The 19,896-nt window shown below is 37.5% G+C and overlaps 1 protein-coding gene across 2 annotated transcripts in view; it reads right to left on the bottom strand.

Annotated features, from left to right (window-relative positions):
• Positions 1–19,896, bottom strand: part of RPF2 (ribosome production factor 2 homolog) — a 46,292-nt gene that overhangs the window by 23,704 nt on the left and 2,692 nt on the right. Inside the window, exons 2-7 of one of the 2 annotated variants that reach the window (XM_027853584.1) lie at positions 19,721–19,853; positions 19,240–19,277; positions 14,864–14,903; positions 12,622–12,703; positions 11,927–12,003; positions 3,073–3,172 (exon numbers count right to left, since the gene is read on the bottom strand). In XM_027853584.1, the coding sequence (XP_027709385.1) occupies positions 3,073–3,172; positions 11,927–12,003; positions 12,622–12,703; positions 14,864–14,903; positions 19,240–19,277; positions 19,721–19,853 (470 nt within the window). Of the gene's footprint in view, positions 1–3,072; positions 3,173–11,926; positions 12,004–12,621; positions 12,704–14,863; positions 14,904–18,420; positions 18,544–19,239; positions 19,278–19,720; positions 19,854–19,896 lie in introns of those variants that run through there. The other variant, XM_027853589.1, reaches the window with a different exon arrangement.

Here is a 19,896-nt window from a genome sequence, read left to right as displayed (position 1 = left end):
TAGGATTACAGCCAAGAATCACCTACCCAGCAAAACTGAGTATAATCCTTCAGAGGAAAAAAATGGACATTCAGTGACATAGAAGACATTCAAGCACTCTTGATGAAAGACCAGAGCTGAGTAGAAAATTTGACTTTCAAATACAAGATTCAAGAGAAACATGAAGAGGTTAACAAGAAAGAGAAATCATAAAGGACTAATTAAGGTTGAACTGTTTACATTCCTGCATGGAAGATGATATTTGTAACTCATGAGACCTTTGTCAGCATTAGGGTAGTTGGAGGGGAAAAAATTATATGTATATATAAAGATAGATAGATAGATAGATAGAGAGCACACGGTGAGTTTAAGATAAAGGGGTGATATCTGGAGAATAAAATTAAGGAGTGAAAGAGGATTATACTGTGAGGAGAAAGGGAGAGGTAGAATGGGGTAAATTATTTCACATAAAACAGACAAGAAAAGGCTTTTATAGTGGAGAGGAAACAGGGGAAGGTGAGAGGAAATGAGTGAATCTTATTCTCATGGGACAAACATCAATACCAAGGGAATAGTCACAAGCAAAACGGATTTCTTAGGGGCAGCTAGGTGGCGCAGTGGACAGAGCACTGGCCCTGAATTCAGGAGTACCTGAGTTCAAATCTGGCCTCAGACCAAACACTTGACACTTACTAGCTGTGTGACCCTGGGCAAGGACCTGAGTTCAAATCTGGCCTCAGACACATAACACTTATTAGCTATGTGACCCTGTGCAAGTCACTTAACCCCACTGCCTAGTCCAAAAAAAAAAAAAAAAAAAAAAAAAAAAGACATCATAAAGAAAAACAATTCTGAAAGAACTCCGATCAAAGCAATGAACAATTGATTCTGTCTCCAGAAAATCTAGAATGACACATGGTTAGCACCTCCTGACTGAGAAGTGATGGAACACAAGATGCAGAGACATATATTTTTGGACATAGTCAATGTGTAGATTCATTTTGCTTAACTAAGCTAAATTTTACAAGGGTTTTTCTTCCTTTCTCTTTGTTAATGGAGTAGGGGTTGGGGCAAGGTTAGCAGAACAGAAAGGTTAGCTATAATGATGCCAAAAACAGGCAACCACTAAAACATTTTTTAAAATGTGTAGAAGAGAACAGAAGGAAATTTTAAAAGAACAAATAGGGCAGTTTTGAAAGTAACATACCCTCAGATACATCTCTAACACAAGAAAATTAGAAATAACATCTCTTGAACGAGGAAAAGGTCACAATAGGTTAAAGTAACAGTTTAGAATTAACATTCTATTTCACTTAGTAGAACAGTATTCACTTAAATCTTCTAAAACTATTCAATTCCTTCTTTAACCACTCTTCTTGACTCAAGGGACCTCCCCCTCTGATCAATACTCTAAATCCAGGCGTGGAAACCTGCAGTCTCAAGGCCACATGTGGCCCTCTAGGTCCTCAAGTATGGCCCTTTGACTAAATCCCAACTTCCCCGAACAAATCTCCAAGTTCAGTAAAAAGGCCACATGTGGCGTCACAGGTGCCCCACTCCTACAATCCCTTCAGAATGGCGAAAGAGGGTACTGTCCTTAGGTAGGTCACACCCCTAGTACCTTCAGGTAATGCCTGTAGACCCTGCAACTGGGGAGGCTGAGACTGGTGGATAACCTGAGCATGGGAATTCTGAGCAGCAGAGCTGAAACCAGTAAGTGTCCATGTTAAGTCCAGCACACACAACACGGAGTGCTTGCAGGAGCAGAGAGCCAATAGACTTCCTAAGGTAGGGTGAATAGGCCCAGGCCAGACGTAAGGAGCAACAGATTAAAGCTTCCATGCCAGCAGTAATGGGTTTAGGCCCATGAGAGAGACTTTAGCACTTCCAGTCTGTGTGATAAAACCCAGTATCAAAAAATAAAATAAAATTTTAAAAAACTAGTCTCTGGAGCCTAAGGTTTTGTCCTTGACCTTTTCACATTCCTAAAAGGAAAATTCTTGAAAGAATTTGTGATTAAAAAACACTTGTGACTTAGTATTTTCAGCTGAACTAAAAGAAGGTTTTCTATATGCTTCCACCATAGTAAGTCAGTTTGGCTGGAAAACAGAATATGTAAATGGAAAACCACATTGCAAGGGATTGTGAAGTGTATGGGTGGTAAGGAAGCACCCCAAGGCAAGAAGTATGATATAAAGATCACAGTCCTGATGAGAGGCTATCCAGGAATCATACAAACTGGGCACAAAGCCCCATAGCTCTAAGCTGATCTTAGCCAAACCATGACAAACTATGAAGATGTTTACAGACTGGAAGGAATAAAATAACTGGTTTTGGAAATATTAAATTTGAGATGCCAGCAAGACATCCTGGAAATATCAAGCAGGTAGCTGGAACTGTGTCCAAGTTTAGAGGAAAGGCAAAGACTGTGGGTATAAATTTGGAAGTCACCTATATCAAGGTTATAATTACTAGGAAAGAATAACAAAAAAGGGAATTAGAGATAAAGTTGGACATGGAAATAGAGGCTAGACTGCAGAAGACCTTAAATACCTAGTTAAGGTGTTTAGACTTTAACCTATAGGCAACAGGGCACAATAAAGTGTATGAGCACTTTTAAAATTTTAACAATGTGTTTTAAAATTTTAACAATTTCCTAACAGGTTTTAATTTAGTGACCTAATTTTAAATGATTTTAAATACTACTTCCCAAAATAATAATCCAGTCTTTGTAATCTATAGCAGAGGTCAATAAATCTTAGCTCTGGATATCCTATACAAACGTTAACACCCATAGAACACAACAGCAAAAATACTTATTAAAGAGAAGTTATTTTGGAGTGAAAATATTATGTGAAGCCTGTGGAGGGAAATGTCTTTATCAATTTGGGAGAGTGCCACTGGCACAGGAGAGTGACAAAAGTAAAATTAAAGGGGAGGAGGGACAGAGGGAGAGACACAGACAAAAGTGAAGAAAAGCAATAGAAGGAAAAAAAGACAGCAAAGGAAAAAACAATCTACTTGGTTGGAGGTTGGCAAACTATCATCAACAGTTGCTTAAATTTTGATAATGAAGATTAAAAAACCACTTACCAATAAGAAGACTTTTCAATCTTCTGTAGTCTTCACTTACATCAAAAGCATCACCAGCAAATATCAACATGGGTTTTGTTCCCTCAGGGCACTTGCTGTTCTAATAGAGAGAATTTTTTGTTTAAAAAGTATACACCATTCCAACCCTTGGTTGACCTTTTAAGCTTCCCATCCTCCCACATGATAAATTAAGCCTTAGCTTTTTATTATTACTATTAGCTATTATAACCATTTCTGTGAACATTTGCAAAAACAAACATCCTTTGTCTTACTACCAGAGTTTATCCTTTCTTCCTTCTTCCTGGCACCCCTATTCTTCCCTCTGACATTTTAGATCAAGACTTCTCATTTGATCAATACTGGATATGTATTAGACCGTTCCTAGCCAATTCTGTCCCACTGCTGCCTATGCATAGGTATGTTATCTGTATTTTTTGTTCAGTCATTTCAGTTATGTCAGACTCTTCATAACCCTATTTGAAGTTTTCTTGGCAAAGATACTGAAGTGGTTTGCCATTGCTTTCTTCAGCTCATTTTACTGATAAGGAAACTGAGGCAAACAGGGTTAAGTGACTTGCCCAGGGTCACACTGCAAGTAAGAGTCTGAGTCTGGATTTGAACTTAGACCTTTCTCACTCCAGGCCCAGCACTCTATCCATGGTGTCACCTAGCTGCCCCACTTATCTATACTGATTTTTTTTTTGTTACTAAGAATGAAATAAGAGCTTGTATGGATACTTAAATAACTGGAAGGACAGTAAGTGCTCACAGGTGTGCTGAGCCAATATAACAGTGAGAATGAACCACCTAAATTAACTTACAGATTTAGTGCTATAGCAATCAAACTACAAAAGGATACTTCTACTTTACAGAAGTAGACAAAATATAAAAATCTAGGGGAACACTAAGTCTAGAATCTCAAAGGAAATAATGAGTAGAAAAAGTTAGAATGAAAGGGGAATCATAATTCCAGCCCTCAAAATTATATTATAAACAATCACCCAAATGAGTAATGTCAAACTCAAAGAGAAATGGATCCCTTAGAAAACTACAAATTAACATTATCTATGTTATATTGTATTTTCACTTATTTTTTTAAATTTCTCAATTACATTTTAACCTGGTTCACGTGGGAATTTTGTGGCAGCCAGTGAGAGTTTGACAACTTTGATCTAAATTATGTGGTACTACTTAAAAAATAGAAAAGTAAATCAATTTAACTCAATAAATCAGTGTTCAGTAAATTCAAGAATAAGAATTACTTGGGAAAGAAATCCCTATTTGACATTAACTGCTGGAAAAACTGAAAACCAGTTTGGCAGAAATTACATTTAGACCATAATTTTGCACTACATACCACAATAAACTTAGAATGGATAAATGACCTAAGTATGAAAGGCTACACCACACAAAAAATTAGAAGAGAACAAGATCACAAAACTGATGCCTATCAACTGAGGAACAGTAAACAAATCATAGTACATGAATGTAAAGGAGTTATGTGCTATAAGAAATGAAAAAATATGATAAATACAGAAAAACATTCAAAGACTTACATGAACTGATGCAGAGTGACGTAAGCTGAGTCAAGAAAACAATATATTACAATGACCACAACAATGTTAATGGAAAGCACTACTACATAACATTAAAAAATGAATGTTTCCCAATTATAAAAAACAAGCCTAGGGGTAGCTAGGTGGTGCCGGATAGAGCACCGGCCCTGAAGTCAGGAGGACCTGAGTTCAAATCTGGCTTCAGACACTTGACACTTGCTAGCTGTGTGAACGTGGGCAAATCACTTTACTCCAACTGCCTCACTGAAAAGAAAAGGGGAAAAAAAAAAAAAGAACAAGTATAGCCTGAAACAGAAATATAAAGAGACACTTCCCCTCCTCCTTTTGCAGAGGTGGAAGATGTACATGCATGAAACACTGATCTTTTTTCAAATTTTTCTGATATATTGATCAGTTTTGATGATTTTTTTCTCTCCCTTTTTTTTCCCCTTAGAAAATAGTCTTTATTACATGAGATTGGTTCTCTAGGAGGAGCACAAAGGAGACACTGGGAGAAACTTAGGACATATAAACACAAAAGACATCAATTTTTAAAAATGTTTTTAAAGAAGAGAAGCAGATCAGGTACATTCTATAGGAAGATCAACAAGCATTTATTGAGCAACTACTATATGCTCAATAGCATAAGTACTGTACAACTACAGAGGATACAAAGAAAGGTAAAAATATCCCGTTCCCTCAAGAAGCTCACAATCTAAAGGAAGACAAGGAACAGCAAGGAGGACAGTGTCGCTGCTATGGCAAGGGGGAGAATTCTTAATCAAACAAAGGATAGCGGTAGTTAAAAAGATAAAATAGACAATTTGAATTACACGAAATTGAAAAACTTTTGCACAAACAAAATCAAAACAACTAGGATAAGAAGGTACATAGGGAGAAACTCTTCGCATCAGACATATGATAGAAGAATAAGAATCATTGCCTTACCAATAAGTGATCAAAGGATATGAAATTTTTGAAAGAAGAATGTCAACTATTAACACACGAAGCACTAATAATATGAGAAATTTGGATGAAAACAATTCTGAGGTTTCACCCCACACCCAGCATACTGGTCAAGATGAACCCCTCCAAAAAAAAAGAGGTGTTAATGAAAGACAGGCATACTAATACACTGTTTAGAACTGTAAATTGGCTCAACCATTCTGGAAAGCAACCTGGAATTATGTGAAAAAGTGTCTAACATGTCCCTCTGCCTAGAAGTAGAGATCCAACTAATAGGCATAGACTCCAAGGAAGTCAATGATTAAAAAGAAAGCTCAGGATCTGTATACATCAAAATATTTACAGCAGCTCATTTAGCAGAAAATAAAGCTCTAGAAACAAAGTAGATGGACATTGACTGAGAGTGGCTCAACAAATTATGGCACATGAATGTAATGGAATATTTCTGTGCCGTAAGAAAAATGAAGCTAAAGAATATTGAGAAGCATGAGAAGCCTCCTATGATACAAAGTAAAGTAAGCAGAACTAGGAATTGAATAAACACAATGACTATAATAATGAAGATGGCGGCAGTGAGAAGCTAAGATCATTCTGCCTCTGCCAAGCACCCCTAGACTAATCTCTGAGCATCAAAGACGACTAGTCAGCCTCTCCCTAGCACTTCTACTCCTTGCTCATTTGGGTAGTCTGATCAGGCCTGCATAACATAAGGCCCGCACGGCCCACAAAAGCAGTTCACAGGTGGTATGTTGTGCAGGCCTGTTTTACATCCTCTGCATTTTTCACAGGCCACCTGAAATCCTCGGGTGGGTTGCAAGGGAAGCACAGGCTGTATGTTGTGCAAGCCTACCCTTGAGCCTCAATGATAACTAGAAGTTCTGTATATTTGCTTTGGGGTACCTAGCTACTCCTTGTACCTTGGGTTAGATCCATAATAAAAGGTCAACCGCTGGTCCTAGGTGGAATGCCTCATGACCCAGGGAAAGAAAAACACCTTAACACAGGTATGATAGTTTCAGTAAATTATTTAGGTGTTACACCTGTACTGAAATATTTATAAAAGGTTAATTAGTTCTGTTGGGGTTGTTTGGGAGTTAACTGAGGGAAAGTATAGTCTGAGTAGCTGCTAAGTAGCTTGGTACAATGGAAAGAGTACCTTTATTATCTCAGAATATTTAAAGTTCAAACCCTAACCCTGACACAAAGACTATGTAGTCACTCAGTCCTTCTGTGCCCAGTTCCTCACAAGATGCTTTGAAAAAAAAAGTGCTCTATAAGCTTTAAAGCAGTATATATGGGAAGGCTGCAGTAACAACAATCTAGTCAATTATTATTTTATTATTACATAGACCTTCAGATGAAAGGAATTATTACTTAAATGAAATCATCCCTGCTAAGCAAGAAGTGTGACTGCTAATCTAGATTATTTTGTACATAAATAGAAGTTACATGATTATAGCAATTCTATGATCTATTCGGGTCAGGTTCAAGTGAGAGAAAGCAAGTAACAGTTAAATGAATAAAAATTAAATAGGGCAGTAAAGCAGAAATATTTACAAACTGCAGACCCCTTCTGAGAAGTCAAACAACTAGAGCTACGCTCACTTGGCAGGAAGGGCCTCTCCCGACCCAGAAAATAATAAGTCCCACTTCATTAACTTCTTGCTGCGCTTGCAAGCCTTAGGTCATAGTCTAATCAGAAGGCTTCATTCAGGGTGTGACAACTTGAACTAACCTGATAAGGAGAGGCAGGTTCTCAATATCCAATAGAGAAGTCAAGAATGCTTGTTAAAACTGAATATTTCTCAAAACTTTTATTTGGTAATGTCTAGGGGTTTTGTGATGTTTTTCAAATACATTCTGCCACTTGGGGGCTGGTAGGCCTACAGAGGCTACTAATCACAATCAACATCTGGAAGAGAAACTATGAAGTGCCATTATTGGCCGTGTGAATGATCACAACTAAACTAAACAGGCAGTATATCTCTCTTCCACCCATCCCCTGGTTTCTATTGCCCTGACCCCAACACTAATCCAGGCCTCCATTCTTACCTGCCTGGACTGGTTCCATTCTCTGTCCATTCTGATCCACCCTTCACCGCTGCCACATTTATCTTAGGATCATAGACTCAGAGGTGTAAGGAACTTGAGAGGTTAGAGAGTCCAATCTGAGGACCACATAACTCTAAAGTCAAATCTTCCTGACTCCAAGTCCAGCATTCTGTATACTTCTTCTTCCTGACATGTAAATCTGGTCATGCCACAATCCTGCTCAAAACCCTTCAATAGCTCCCTAATCAGTAACTCCTTAATCTGGCATTCATGCCCCTTGATAATACACAAAGAGTCAACAACAACAGTAGGTTAACATTTATACAGCACTTACTACGTGACAGCCGCTGTGCTTTACAATTTTTGTTTCCATTTGATCCTCACAACAACCCTAAGAGGTAGGTGCTGTTATTATCCTCATTTTACAGTTAAGAAAACTGAGGCGGACAGACATTAAGTGACTTGCCTAGGGTCACATAGGTTGTGAATGTCTGAGGCTGCATTTGAACTCAGAGCTTCCTGACTACAGGTCTGGTGCTCTATCCACTGAGCCACTAAGCTGCCACATCACACACAACTCCCCTCTTCATATTAAAGTCCAACTCAAATATCACTTCCTCCATAAAGTCTTCACTGCAGCCTCACCAGCCTCATCCCTGAAAGGAGAAAAGAATGGTTTTTCTCCTTTGGACTTCAAAAATGGCTTCTTTTGCACTTCATTCATGTATCTTTTTTTGGTATGGATTGGTGATTTTTCCAGTGTGGGGAGCTACTGTCCATAACTTCTAGAATTATCTAAGGGCACTGAGGATATAAGTGATGTGCCCAGTGTCACAAAGCCAAAATATGTCCGGGGCAGGACTAAAGTCTGAATTTTCCTTCCTTTCACAAGACCAGCATTTAGACAGCACTAGTTTCTAAAGGCTTTATGAGTTACCTTCGTGCTCCTCTATGTCTGCCTTCTCCATTCCCATCCTCTTCAGTGAGCCTCACACTGTCACTAATGTTTGATTTTGCACTACAGTTTTATTTTTAATGTGATATGTCTTTCTACTAGACTATCAACTTAATAAGAGCAGGTAAGTTCTACTGAAACTTTGGGTCGCACCCCTCACCACCTAGCTTTGTCCTCTGTACACAGGACAGAGTTAATAAATATTCAACTTAATCTCTTGAACCATTAGCAAAAATGAGCAAGATCCCAGGTCTCTATTCGGTGCTGGCCCAAGGCCCTCTGAACTTAAGAGTCCAGAATAACTCTCAAACCATAAATGCTTTACAAAATATTCCCTCATTCACCTTTTAGGCACCTCAATCCCTAACATATTTTGAAAAACATCAAATTTTATTAAGCCTATCCTATACTACATTTAAATTCATTTATAACAGAAATTACAAATACATATTGTTGGTGTTGGTATTCAGTCGTTTTCAGTTGTACCCGACTCTCCGTGACCCCATCTGAGAGTTTCTTGGCAAAGATGCTGGAGTGGCTTACCATTTCCTCCATCAGCTCATTTTACAGATGAGGAACTGAGGCAAACAGATTAAATGATTTACCCAGGATCACAACGCTAAAAAATGTCTGAGGTCAGATTTGAACTCATGAACACGAGTCTTCCTGATTCTAAGTCCAGTTCTCTCTCTACTAAACCACCTAACTGCTCCAAATACAGACATAGCAGTACTTATCTTCTTGGGCACTACTGCTTCAGGACAAGCAAAATATTCTTTCCCATTTGCAAAATGCTTCCTTTCTCCTCAATTTGTTACTGTTTGAAAATGGCATTTCTTAGTGCTCTAGGAAATGTGATGGGTGAAATCTAAAATAACTGAGGAAACAAAGGTTTGAACTTCCAAGCATATCAATTTATTAAGCGATGCATGCCAATTGCATAACAAATCAGGACCAGGCCTCCTTAGCTTGTCACTAGATCCTCAATACAGGGAGACAGATTTTTTATGCACTAAAGGCAAATAATTAACAGGATACAAACCAGGCGACAAGATTAGGTAATCTGATTTCTAATTGGAGGAAAGATTAGGGGCTTTCCAAGTTGGGAGGGGAAAAATGAACTGCAATTTCCCAAAATCAGAAAAAGAACAAAGAAACATTACCTGACTGACCAATACAGAGCCAGTTTTCAGAGAAGACACATGGGTTGCTTGATATGTCTAACTATGAGCAAACTCCCTGCATCAATCTTCAGATCTGACTTGGTTTCCACTCAGCATAATCTAGGTCCTTAGTTAAGGGTCTCTATGCAACAGGTAGAGGTGGCCCAGCTTCCCAGCCACACAGGGCTAGGTTCAAACAATGTAATAAGGTTTTTTCACAAGACAGAAATTAGACTAGATCCATAATTGAACAGAAAAGGAACTGAGCTAGATCCACAAGATGGCGTCAGTTTGGTTCACATAATTCTTACAATTCCCTCAGCGACTCTCTAAGCCTCTAAGTCGCAGAAAGGTAATGCCTGGCATTGACTAGAGCCAAGTTTCGTCATCTGAGGAATTCTCTCTACCAATCTTCATAGATCTAATTCCAATCCCTATCCCTTCAAAATGGCACATCCTGGACATCAGCTTTATGTTAGTGAATCAATCAATCCTACAACTAATCTTATCTACCCCATTCCCTTCCTTTGATAGGTAACAGTATCCATGCTAAGGAAGTACTTAAGTATTTATAGATTTTAAGTATTAAGAAAGTATTTAAGTATAAATTCCATTTAAGAAAACCAAATATAAATCTGATGTTCCTTTAGGCAAAATTTTTGAATATGTAATTTCATTTATCAACACAGCATTTCACTTATAAACACAATATCCTTGTTATATAAAGAAACATACACAGTACGCTTTTAAAAAAACATAAGACGTACCATCTACTCAGGAAGATGCAGAGGGACAGTGTCTAGAGAAGCCCCAGACTTCTGATGGAGTTAGACATTTTTTCCTGGCTGCTCCCAAAGTCCCGTTTCTCCTTTAGGTTCCCCAATCCTTAAAGGATCTCAGAGCAGACTAGATCCTATGAGTACCTGTGGATTGCCCATGTTTGTCTGCTCTCAAATATTCTAGTAAGTGAGAATCAACTCAAAGTAAGCAGTAGCATCAAAAGCTGTCTTCCTCGTCCATCTTCCTATCATCTTTTTTTCTTTTGCCAAGAGGGGAGCAGATGGTGACTCATCACTACATCCTGATCATTATTCTTTCTATTTTCTCTCTTCCTGTTGGGAGATAACCATCACCTTCTCAGAGCTAGACTAGGAATGCCTAAAAAAGGATCCCTGAGCAAAGAGTGAAATATCCAATGGTGTTCTCTCCTTTGCAAAGCCTCCCAGATCTGGACCATTCACATCATGAAAGAGGAAAAGTGTCTAGTGAGACAACTCTGATGTACAACTGAGAAGGAGCATGGCACTGACAGCTCATTCAAGTTCCCGGAGTGTCCTTGGGTATTCGATAGACATCAAATGGTCTAGCTTTTAAATTGACACGTGGACGTTATCTAGGAGAAGTAACGAGCAAAGAATCTTTAAATCAAGGATAGCTGGATTTGACAGCAGCTGATAGTTTTCAGCCCTTTTTGAAAATCAAATAAGAAGGCATATAATTTCTGTATCCTGTGAACTAGATCAACATCAGCTCTTCATATCAATAGTAAATCTTAGGTTAACACTAAAAAACAAACAAACAAAACAAAAAAACAAACAAACCATAAGATGAAGGAGCTAAGGTAAAAAGCTACTCAAGGTCACCAAGAGAAACAGAATGTAATTTTCAGGATTCTCCACTAGTTACAATATCTGTGTGTCTTCAAGCAAATCAACCAAAACTCTCTTCCTGCCTTGGCTTTCCCATTTATGAAAACCTACACAAGAAACACTCCACATAGATGTGGAGTGAAAGCTGTACTCCAAAAGACAAGTAATCAAAGGACATGTACAAGTTTTTGAAAACTGATAAAATATGATCAATAATTATATGAAAAATCTTCCAAAGCACTAATAAGAAAAATACAAATTAAAAAACTCTTGAGGTCTCACCTCAGACTTTGAAATCTCTAAGATTTATAGAGTCTTTCAACTCTAAATACCCTATGATTCTATAATTATGCAGATATATCCATTTCTTATGCCTTATAGTATGTTAAAAGAAAATAACAAGTCTTTCTAGTCAGTTTAGTTCACAAAACTGTAGTGTTAACTATTCACCAGAAGATGTCACTAGAGCCATAGCATCAATGTTATAAAAGGAATTTTTAAAAATCATCTTACCTTAATATCTTTAAGTGAGACAAACTTCTCAATACCTAGTTCAATCATATCCAGGACGTGATAATCATACATACGGCCTAAAAAGGCAACACACAAAGATTCTACTTAAACATTCACTTCCATACATAGCTTTTTGTATACACCAACTGGTACGCACGCTCAAGGTATCCAATGACACCAGCCTTTCCCACCCCGCTTCATTCCTGAATGAATGTCTCTTATTTAACCCTTTACCTCCTCTGTTTATGAGTTACATTACGTGGACAAAATTGCTAAATAACAAGTTAGAAGGATTTTTAAAAGAATTATATTATTGCTGACACTTACTAGCTGTATGACCCTGGGCAAGTCATTTAACCCTGATTACCTCACCAAAAAAAAAATTATATTATTGACTTAGCATTTTAGGTGTCTTCATTTTTGAAAACCAATTTGTTATCATGTATACATGTATACCTAAACTCTTTTGAAACCATATATGCCTGAAAACCATATATACCTACTACCATATAAGGGAGATATGTCCATTTTGTAGATGAAAACTGGAAGCTAAGGAATTATATGATTATATTCAATGGCATACAGAATGAGCTTTATAATATACTATCTATTCCTAAATCCAGAACTTCAGAATACAACCTTAAAGATAGGGCATCATTGAGTGATGATCGTTCTTACATTCTGATGAATCTTACCTACGATGAGATTATTTGGTCGCTTCTTATTATGACACCCAAACATGAATAAGGAGCAGTCTGACTTCTTCGAGAAAAATTCCTATAAAGCCAAAGAAAGGAAAATGTAAAAGTTTATACATAACAAAATCACTGCATCTAGAATAAAAGGGAAGCAACAGATTGTGAGGAAAGTCTGCATTAAGCAGCTCTAATTAAAGTCTGATATGATACCTAAAATCAACAGGCAATTGAGACACATACATAATAAAACCAAGAACTATTCTCCAATAGATATGTGGTCTAAAGTGGTCAAAGTACATGAACGGTTTTCAAAAGACAAAATATGACCTATCAGACCCATAAGAAAAAATGTTCCTAATCACTATTAAGAGAGATACAGGCCAATAAATTTTGAGTTTAATCTCATACCCAAATTGGCAAAGACTTAAACAGTCAATGCTTGAGGGTTTGGGGGGGAAGACAGGTACATGCTGTTATTTGAACTGTAAACTGGCTCTGGAAAACAATATAGAATTTGTTGAAAAAACTACAAGCTGTTCATACCCTATGACCCAGTCATCTCACTGCTGGGTACATAAAAGAGGTTAATTACAAAAGAAAGATAGTATATAAAACAAAATATTTACAGTAGCACTTTTTTTTTTAATTGAAACACAATAGCACTGGAACTAAAGCAGATGTCCATCAACAGGAGAATGGCTAAAGATACTGTCATATGAATGCTATAGAAGCCCCAAGAACAGATGCAGATTAAAGAAAGTAGAATCAGAACAATATACAAAATGGTATTAAAATGTGAATGAAGAGAAGACTAAGAGGCAACAGAATTCAGATCAAATGCATTGACCAGTGATGTTTCCAGAAGGTTGATTTCGGAACACACTTTCTTCTTGGCAGAGAGGTTACACACTATTGATCACTTTATCTGACAGTCTAGTTTAACTTTAAAAAATAATGAGGGTACTAGGTGTTCCAAAAACACAGTGAATCAATGAAACATCTCAAAATAAAATCAAATAAAGGGCTATTTTTGTTTTGACATCATAATCATTTTGGATTATCACATCTAACAGCAATGCAGTATTTCCCACACACCTACCTCCTCATTTCTATACATCCAAGAAATCATTATAATCATAGCACTCAGCTATAGAACATCAATTTTAGATAATGCACACACACATACATGCACACACATAAGGCCTCTGTGCTTCAGACCCGCTCATCTCACTTCTCACTCTGGGTTCCAGATACTCCTTGTCTCACCCCGACTAAATCCCTTTTCTGTCTCATTTTCCATCATGCTTGAGGGGAACATACTATTCTCCTCATGGTGGAAAAGCTCACCTTGGCCCCTACATCAAGAACCATTTGCACTTGGACACTGTGCTCTCCCACTGCACCTGATTTGGCATGAGTTTCTTCCTATTAGTTCATGATTAATTTCCTTTTCTAAACGTGATGTCAATAACAACCATAAATACTATATAAAGCACCTCCCAAAACAGGATTAATACCTGAACTAAAATATTTTTCATGAACTCCCCACCCTTAGTGCCTCACAGTGATGTGGATATCAATGTGGACTTCTGAAGGATAACCCTGCAGATACAAGGTCTGGCAGTTCCTATCCAGATGGAAATGGTTTCTTCCACTATGGACTTGGTGATATACCATATCTGTCATCTGAACATCAGCCTTGTGATGTCTGATGAGACATCATAATGTTGTCTGCATGGTAATGGATTCTTCAGCTGTAGAAACTACCAAGAACTACCTACTAAGTCACATAAGAGTTGCAATGTGTATCAGTGGAGGGATTGTTGAAAGCAGAGGTGTCAAAAACGTGGCCCATGAAGCCCACAACATTCCCCAGTGTGGGATGAACCAGATTAAAATGCAACTGGGTAATTTTTAACAAAAGAAATAAAACTACAATAGAAAACAATGTTAATATGTGGTTTATGAAGTCAATATCCTGCCCAAAGGGATCCTTACACACAGTTTGGTGACCTCCATTTCTGAGTTTGATGTGTCAAAGGTGATGAACTCACAGATCGTTTAAATGAAGGAAATGGCTTTTCTCCAAAACAGGTAACCACCTGTTCCATACATTCTATATATTGCATATGTAGCATGATTTGTAATTCCCCTAACCACAAATGACGATGTACTACATTCAGCTATCCCAGCAACTGCATCAGGCCCTAATACATTAGAGAAGCTGCTTTATACTTACCAGTGATGTCTGATCCTCAAAAGGTCTAGTAATGTTTTTTCTGAGGATATAAAAATAATATGTTATTATATTTTATGCACCTTATTTTTCCAACAATGACACTCAAAATTTATAACAATGAAATATGGTATATTGAATATATTCCCAGTAATATATTATTGGGATAAAAGGTAAGATTATTTGGGTGACTTACTGTGTATTACCAGACTACCCTCTAAAAGATATTACTAATTTGTAATTCTTCCAGCAGTATACACTGTATGTTTCTCGACAATCCTGCCAGGATTGAATTTTATCCTTTTTAATTATTTTTTCCCAGTTTAATGGATGTAAACTGATACCTCAAGTTACTTAATCAGTAATTTAAACATTTGCTCAAGAGAGAGCTTATAATATGTTCATCCTCTTTCCTATTTGTTTGCCTCTATCTTTTCACCATTTATCTAATGCAGGCCTGCACAACATAAGGCCCGTGGGTTGCTTACAGGATGCCAAAGGATTTTGGGCGGCTCATGAAAAATGTAAAGGATGTAAAACCGCCTATAAGTCATATGTTGTGCTGGCCTGATCTAAAGGTATCTGGGTGATTCCTTTGAATATACACTTTAGTTTTAAAGTTTTTATCTATTAAATTTATAACATGTACTCTCCAACATAACTTGTTTAAGCTTTATACTGTTTGTTACGCAGAACTTAAATGTTGTGTAAAGTCAAGCACTATATCTCATCATTAGTTCTAATAGCTTAAAACGACTATCAATTACGAGGAGCTAAAAAAAGGTACACCATTCCCTTTTCTTCTAACTTTTTATAGTTTGCTTTCTTATGCTTAATTATAAAAGCTCTAATATTATTTATAAGCAATTTCACCTGTAGCATCATCTTACCATGTGGAAAGAGGCTGAATTATTATTCCTTTCTCCCCCTATGTCATCACTGTACTTACAGGATATGGAAACTGTTTTGCGCCAAACAATTCAACTCAACACAACAAACATTTATTAAGTGACAATCATCTCCTCTTGTTGTCTCATCCCTATCCTCCTTAACCCTACTGACCTATGTCCCAATCCAACCTCACCTACGACCTTCCCTTCCTTCCACTGTGCCCTCTAGAATTTTCGTTCTATAGTGAACAAATTCCTCTTCATCCTGGACCTCACTTACAATGATTCCTATCTATTAATTTTCAGTGAGACTAGTTCCCCTCTGACAACACTGTATCCCCTACTATACTCTGTAGCAACAGCTGTATTTTCTCTCCCAACACCCTGGTCCACATTGAAGGGTAAGTCAGAATACTCCCTGTCCACCATGGTTAGTGCCAGACTCCCCTTTTACCTCCTTCAGTCAGCTTCCTCTTTTGAAGCCCACTCAATCAAAATTTTCTACCCAATCCAAATTATAGTGACTGTATCACACCTACCCCTAGGTCACTGTCCCTCCTGGCTCACTATCTTTCTTTCCTCCCCAACTCTTATCCTTTTACTAGAAGACCTTTAATATCCACATAGATGTTCCTTCAAACCCACCTCATTTCCCAATTCCTCAGGAACCTTAAATTCTATGATCTACTCCTTTACTTCACCTCAAACATATGGGACAAACACACTCTGAATCTCACCATTAAGCACAAGTCTTCCACTTCCTTAATCAGAAACTGCAACATTCCCCTATCTGACCATAACAGTTCTCACTCTACTTCTTCTTATGCCTCACTCCTCCTAAATTTATTCACCCACTATATCTCCAATGTCTTGATTTCCTCCTTCCCCCTAAGAATGTTCTCAGGTCATTACTCCTTAGGCAACTGAACGACTCAGTAGTGAGAGCGCTGGGCTTGGTGTCAGGGAGAGTTGTATTCTAATCCAGCTTCAGACACCAGCTGTATGATCCTTTTTTGGAAATGTTAAAAGTTTCTATTGTACTGGTAGATTCTTAAATTAGGTGTCAGGCTTTACCTTTAAATCTATTTACTACTTTACTATGAGGTTTGTATGAGTAAATAAAATGTCTGCCTGTGGACGAAGTTTTTTGGGTTTTTTTTGTAAACTTGAAGTAGAGAATATAATGAATTACAAAAACTGAACTCACTATCTTTCTCCCTAAACCCTATTTCCAGACACCCCTATTTCTGTCAAAGGCATAGATAGCATCCTTTCATTGTTCCCAGGTTCATAACCCTGACACGAATCTTAATGCCTCACTTGCCCTCACCCCACAGATCCAATCATTTTGCTAAATCTTGCTGTTTCTACCTTCACAACATCTTTTGCATCTGAACCGTTCTCCTCATGTACAAAGCTACCACTCTAGTTCGGATCCTCATCACTTCTTGTCTAAATTATTACAAAAGATTCCTAATTTAATTGGTCTACCTGTCTCGTCTCTCACCGCTCCAATCTATCCAACACATTGCTTCCAAAGTAATTTTTCCTGAATCTCCTATTCCATCAAATTCTTTGGCTTCCTCCTGCCTTTAGGATAAAATAAACATGAACTCCTCTATTTACTTTTAAAATCCTTTATGAGCTGGACCCAATCTAGCTTTCAAGCCTCATTGGACATTAGTCCACCTTTAGCACTCTGCTATCCATCCAACTGGCCTTCTCTCTGCTCTTCACTCAAGACACTGTATCTCCCACCTCCCTGCCTTTCTACATGACTAGAACTCAGTTCTTCCTCACTTTGCTTCAAAGTCCCTCTCTTCCTTTAAGAAGCAGCTCAAGGAGGGATAGCTAGGTGGCACAGTGGATAGAGCTCCAGCCTTGGAGTCAGGAGGACCTGAGTTCAAATCCGACCTCAGACACCTGACACTTACTAGGTGTATGACCCTAGGAAGTCACTTCACCCCAATTACCTCAGCAAAAAAAAAAAAAGCAGCTCAAGCACCATCTTTGGCATAAAGCCTTTCTCTGATCCTTGCCAACTCCCAAACTATCTTGCATTTAATGACTTTGTGTATATTTGACTTTATTCATTTTGTAATAATAACAATATTAGGTAGCATTTATACTAGTTTTGGGGCTTGCAAAGCACTTCCACAAATATTATTTCACTTTATTCTTGCAAGAACTCTGAGAGATGGGTGCTGTTATTATCCCCATTCCATAGGTGAAGGAACTGAAGCAGACAATGGTTAAATGACTTGCCGAGGGTGACAGAGCTAGGAAGTGTCTGAGGCTTACTCTGGATTCATCTATCTGACTCTAGGTCTAGAATTCTATTCACTGTGCCACCTAGCTATATATTTAAAATATGTGTATATCTTTATTGCCATCCCCATTAGAGTGCAAATTATTTGCAATTAAGAGGTTGATTCATAATTTTTACTTGTATTCCCAATATTTAGCACAGAACGAGGAGCACACGTAGACACCTGGTAAGTACTTACTGAATGATAAAATGTGCCAGATGTTAAAGATTGGAAAAACTGACAAGTCACTGCCCTCAAGGAGCATACAGTTTACAGAGGAGATTATTTAACCAAAAGCTAATAACCATAACCTGGGTTTTTTTTCAAGCTATATAACAATCAAATTTCAATTTTTTCTTACAGATATTCTTTCTTATATTCCATATTACACCCACAGTTGTCAGACATTTTTTACATTATAAGATTCAATTCCATGAGGGCAAGAGATCTTCTTAAATCTTTGTAACTCTCTCTCGGTACCCAGCCCAAAGCAGGTGCTTAATAAGCAGCTGCTTCTTTCATTCTCTAGTTTACCTGTAAAGAAGTTGAAAGGAAATAAAAGTCAACACAGTGAGAATGGTCCTTATATGAGGAGAAGAAAAAAAAGAACAAGCCTGTAGTGCAGGGAGTGAGCTGAAGTGATTCCAAGGAATAGAGGTTAAGATAAAAGAAAATAAAGGAATGCAGAATGCAGGACCAAAATGGCAGGGGGAAGAATGTGTGAGTATGAGAAAGGGAAAAACATTAATGAGGGTGTAGGGAAAAGTTAAAAATGGAGCTGTAATGAGGATTAATATGGAGATCATGTAGAGAGAGAGTAAAAACAAAAAACAAAAAACCCTTGCAGTGGATAGAGCACTGGCCCTGGAGTCAGCAGGACCTGAGTTCAAATCCAATCTCAGACCAGACACTTCACACTTACTAGCTGTATGACCCTGGACAAGTCACTTAACCCCAATTGTCCTGCTCCCCCCCCCCCAAAAAAAACAACCCTCACAAGAAGCTTATTCGGCCTGATCTAGGTCCATTAATCCTCTTTAAAATGTTTTTTATTTGACCTGTCTTAAAGAAACTAGTGCTTCTTACCCTCTAATTCTACTTTTCCCAATATATATCAGATATATAATATCAGATGCCAAATTGCATACTTGATTTTAAAAAATATTAAAACATTACTCACTTTTTATATAAAACACTATAAGGTTTCTTCAAAGCATACTGCAAAAGAGAATTTAGAGTCATGAAAACATCAGAATGATCTGAAATCTCAGCAAAAATTAAATTATTATAGTATTTATCGTTCAAGATTACTCCCATCCTTAGAGCCATGAGTTATATCTTATCTGGACTACTAGATACTTCTGTCACCAGATTTGTTTGCTACTAAGACCAAACATTGCATCAATATTTCTTTCACCTATCATTCTTAAGGTGTCATAATTTTTCAAGTATCATCCTTCTTCACATCACTTTGAATTTCCCCTCACTCAAGGTTTCAATACTCTTCAATAGTACACCTAGTATTAATATGCCCTTTTATTTCTTGAAAGTAAAACCTTATTCTAATGAGAAAATTTAAATTAAAGAGCCATGTTGAAAACGTTCTCAATTACTTTCAGTAACTACAGAAATAAAGTTTTAGGTTTTTAAAATGCACTCACCACATCTCTGAGTACTTGGGTAATTGTTGCATTTGCATTTCCTCCTTTAATAAGCATGGCATTTTTAACATTTTCATTGAGTTTAGGCTCTCTCTTCTCAAGGAATCTCTTCGCCCGTTTTGTTTTGGGCTTTCTGTACAAAGAAATTGGACAGTTTAGAAATCACACTAGAATAT

Source organism: Vombatus ursinus, unplaced genomic scaffold, assembly GCF_900497805.2.
Source record: "Vombatus ursinus unplaced genomic scaffold, bare-nosed wombat genome assembly UNPS02000582.1, whole genome shotgun sequence".
Classification (NCBI taxonomy): Eukaryota; Metazoa; Chordata; class Mammalia; order Diprotodontia; family Vombatidae; genus Vombatus; species Vombatus ursinus.
The sequence above is the reverse complement of the archived record's forward strand: the minus strand, read 5'-3'. Positions and strand labels throughout refer to the sequence as shown.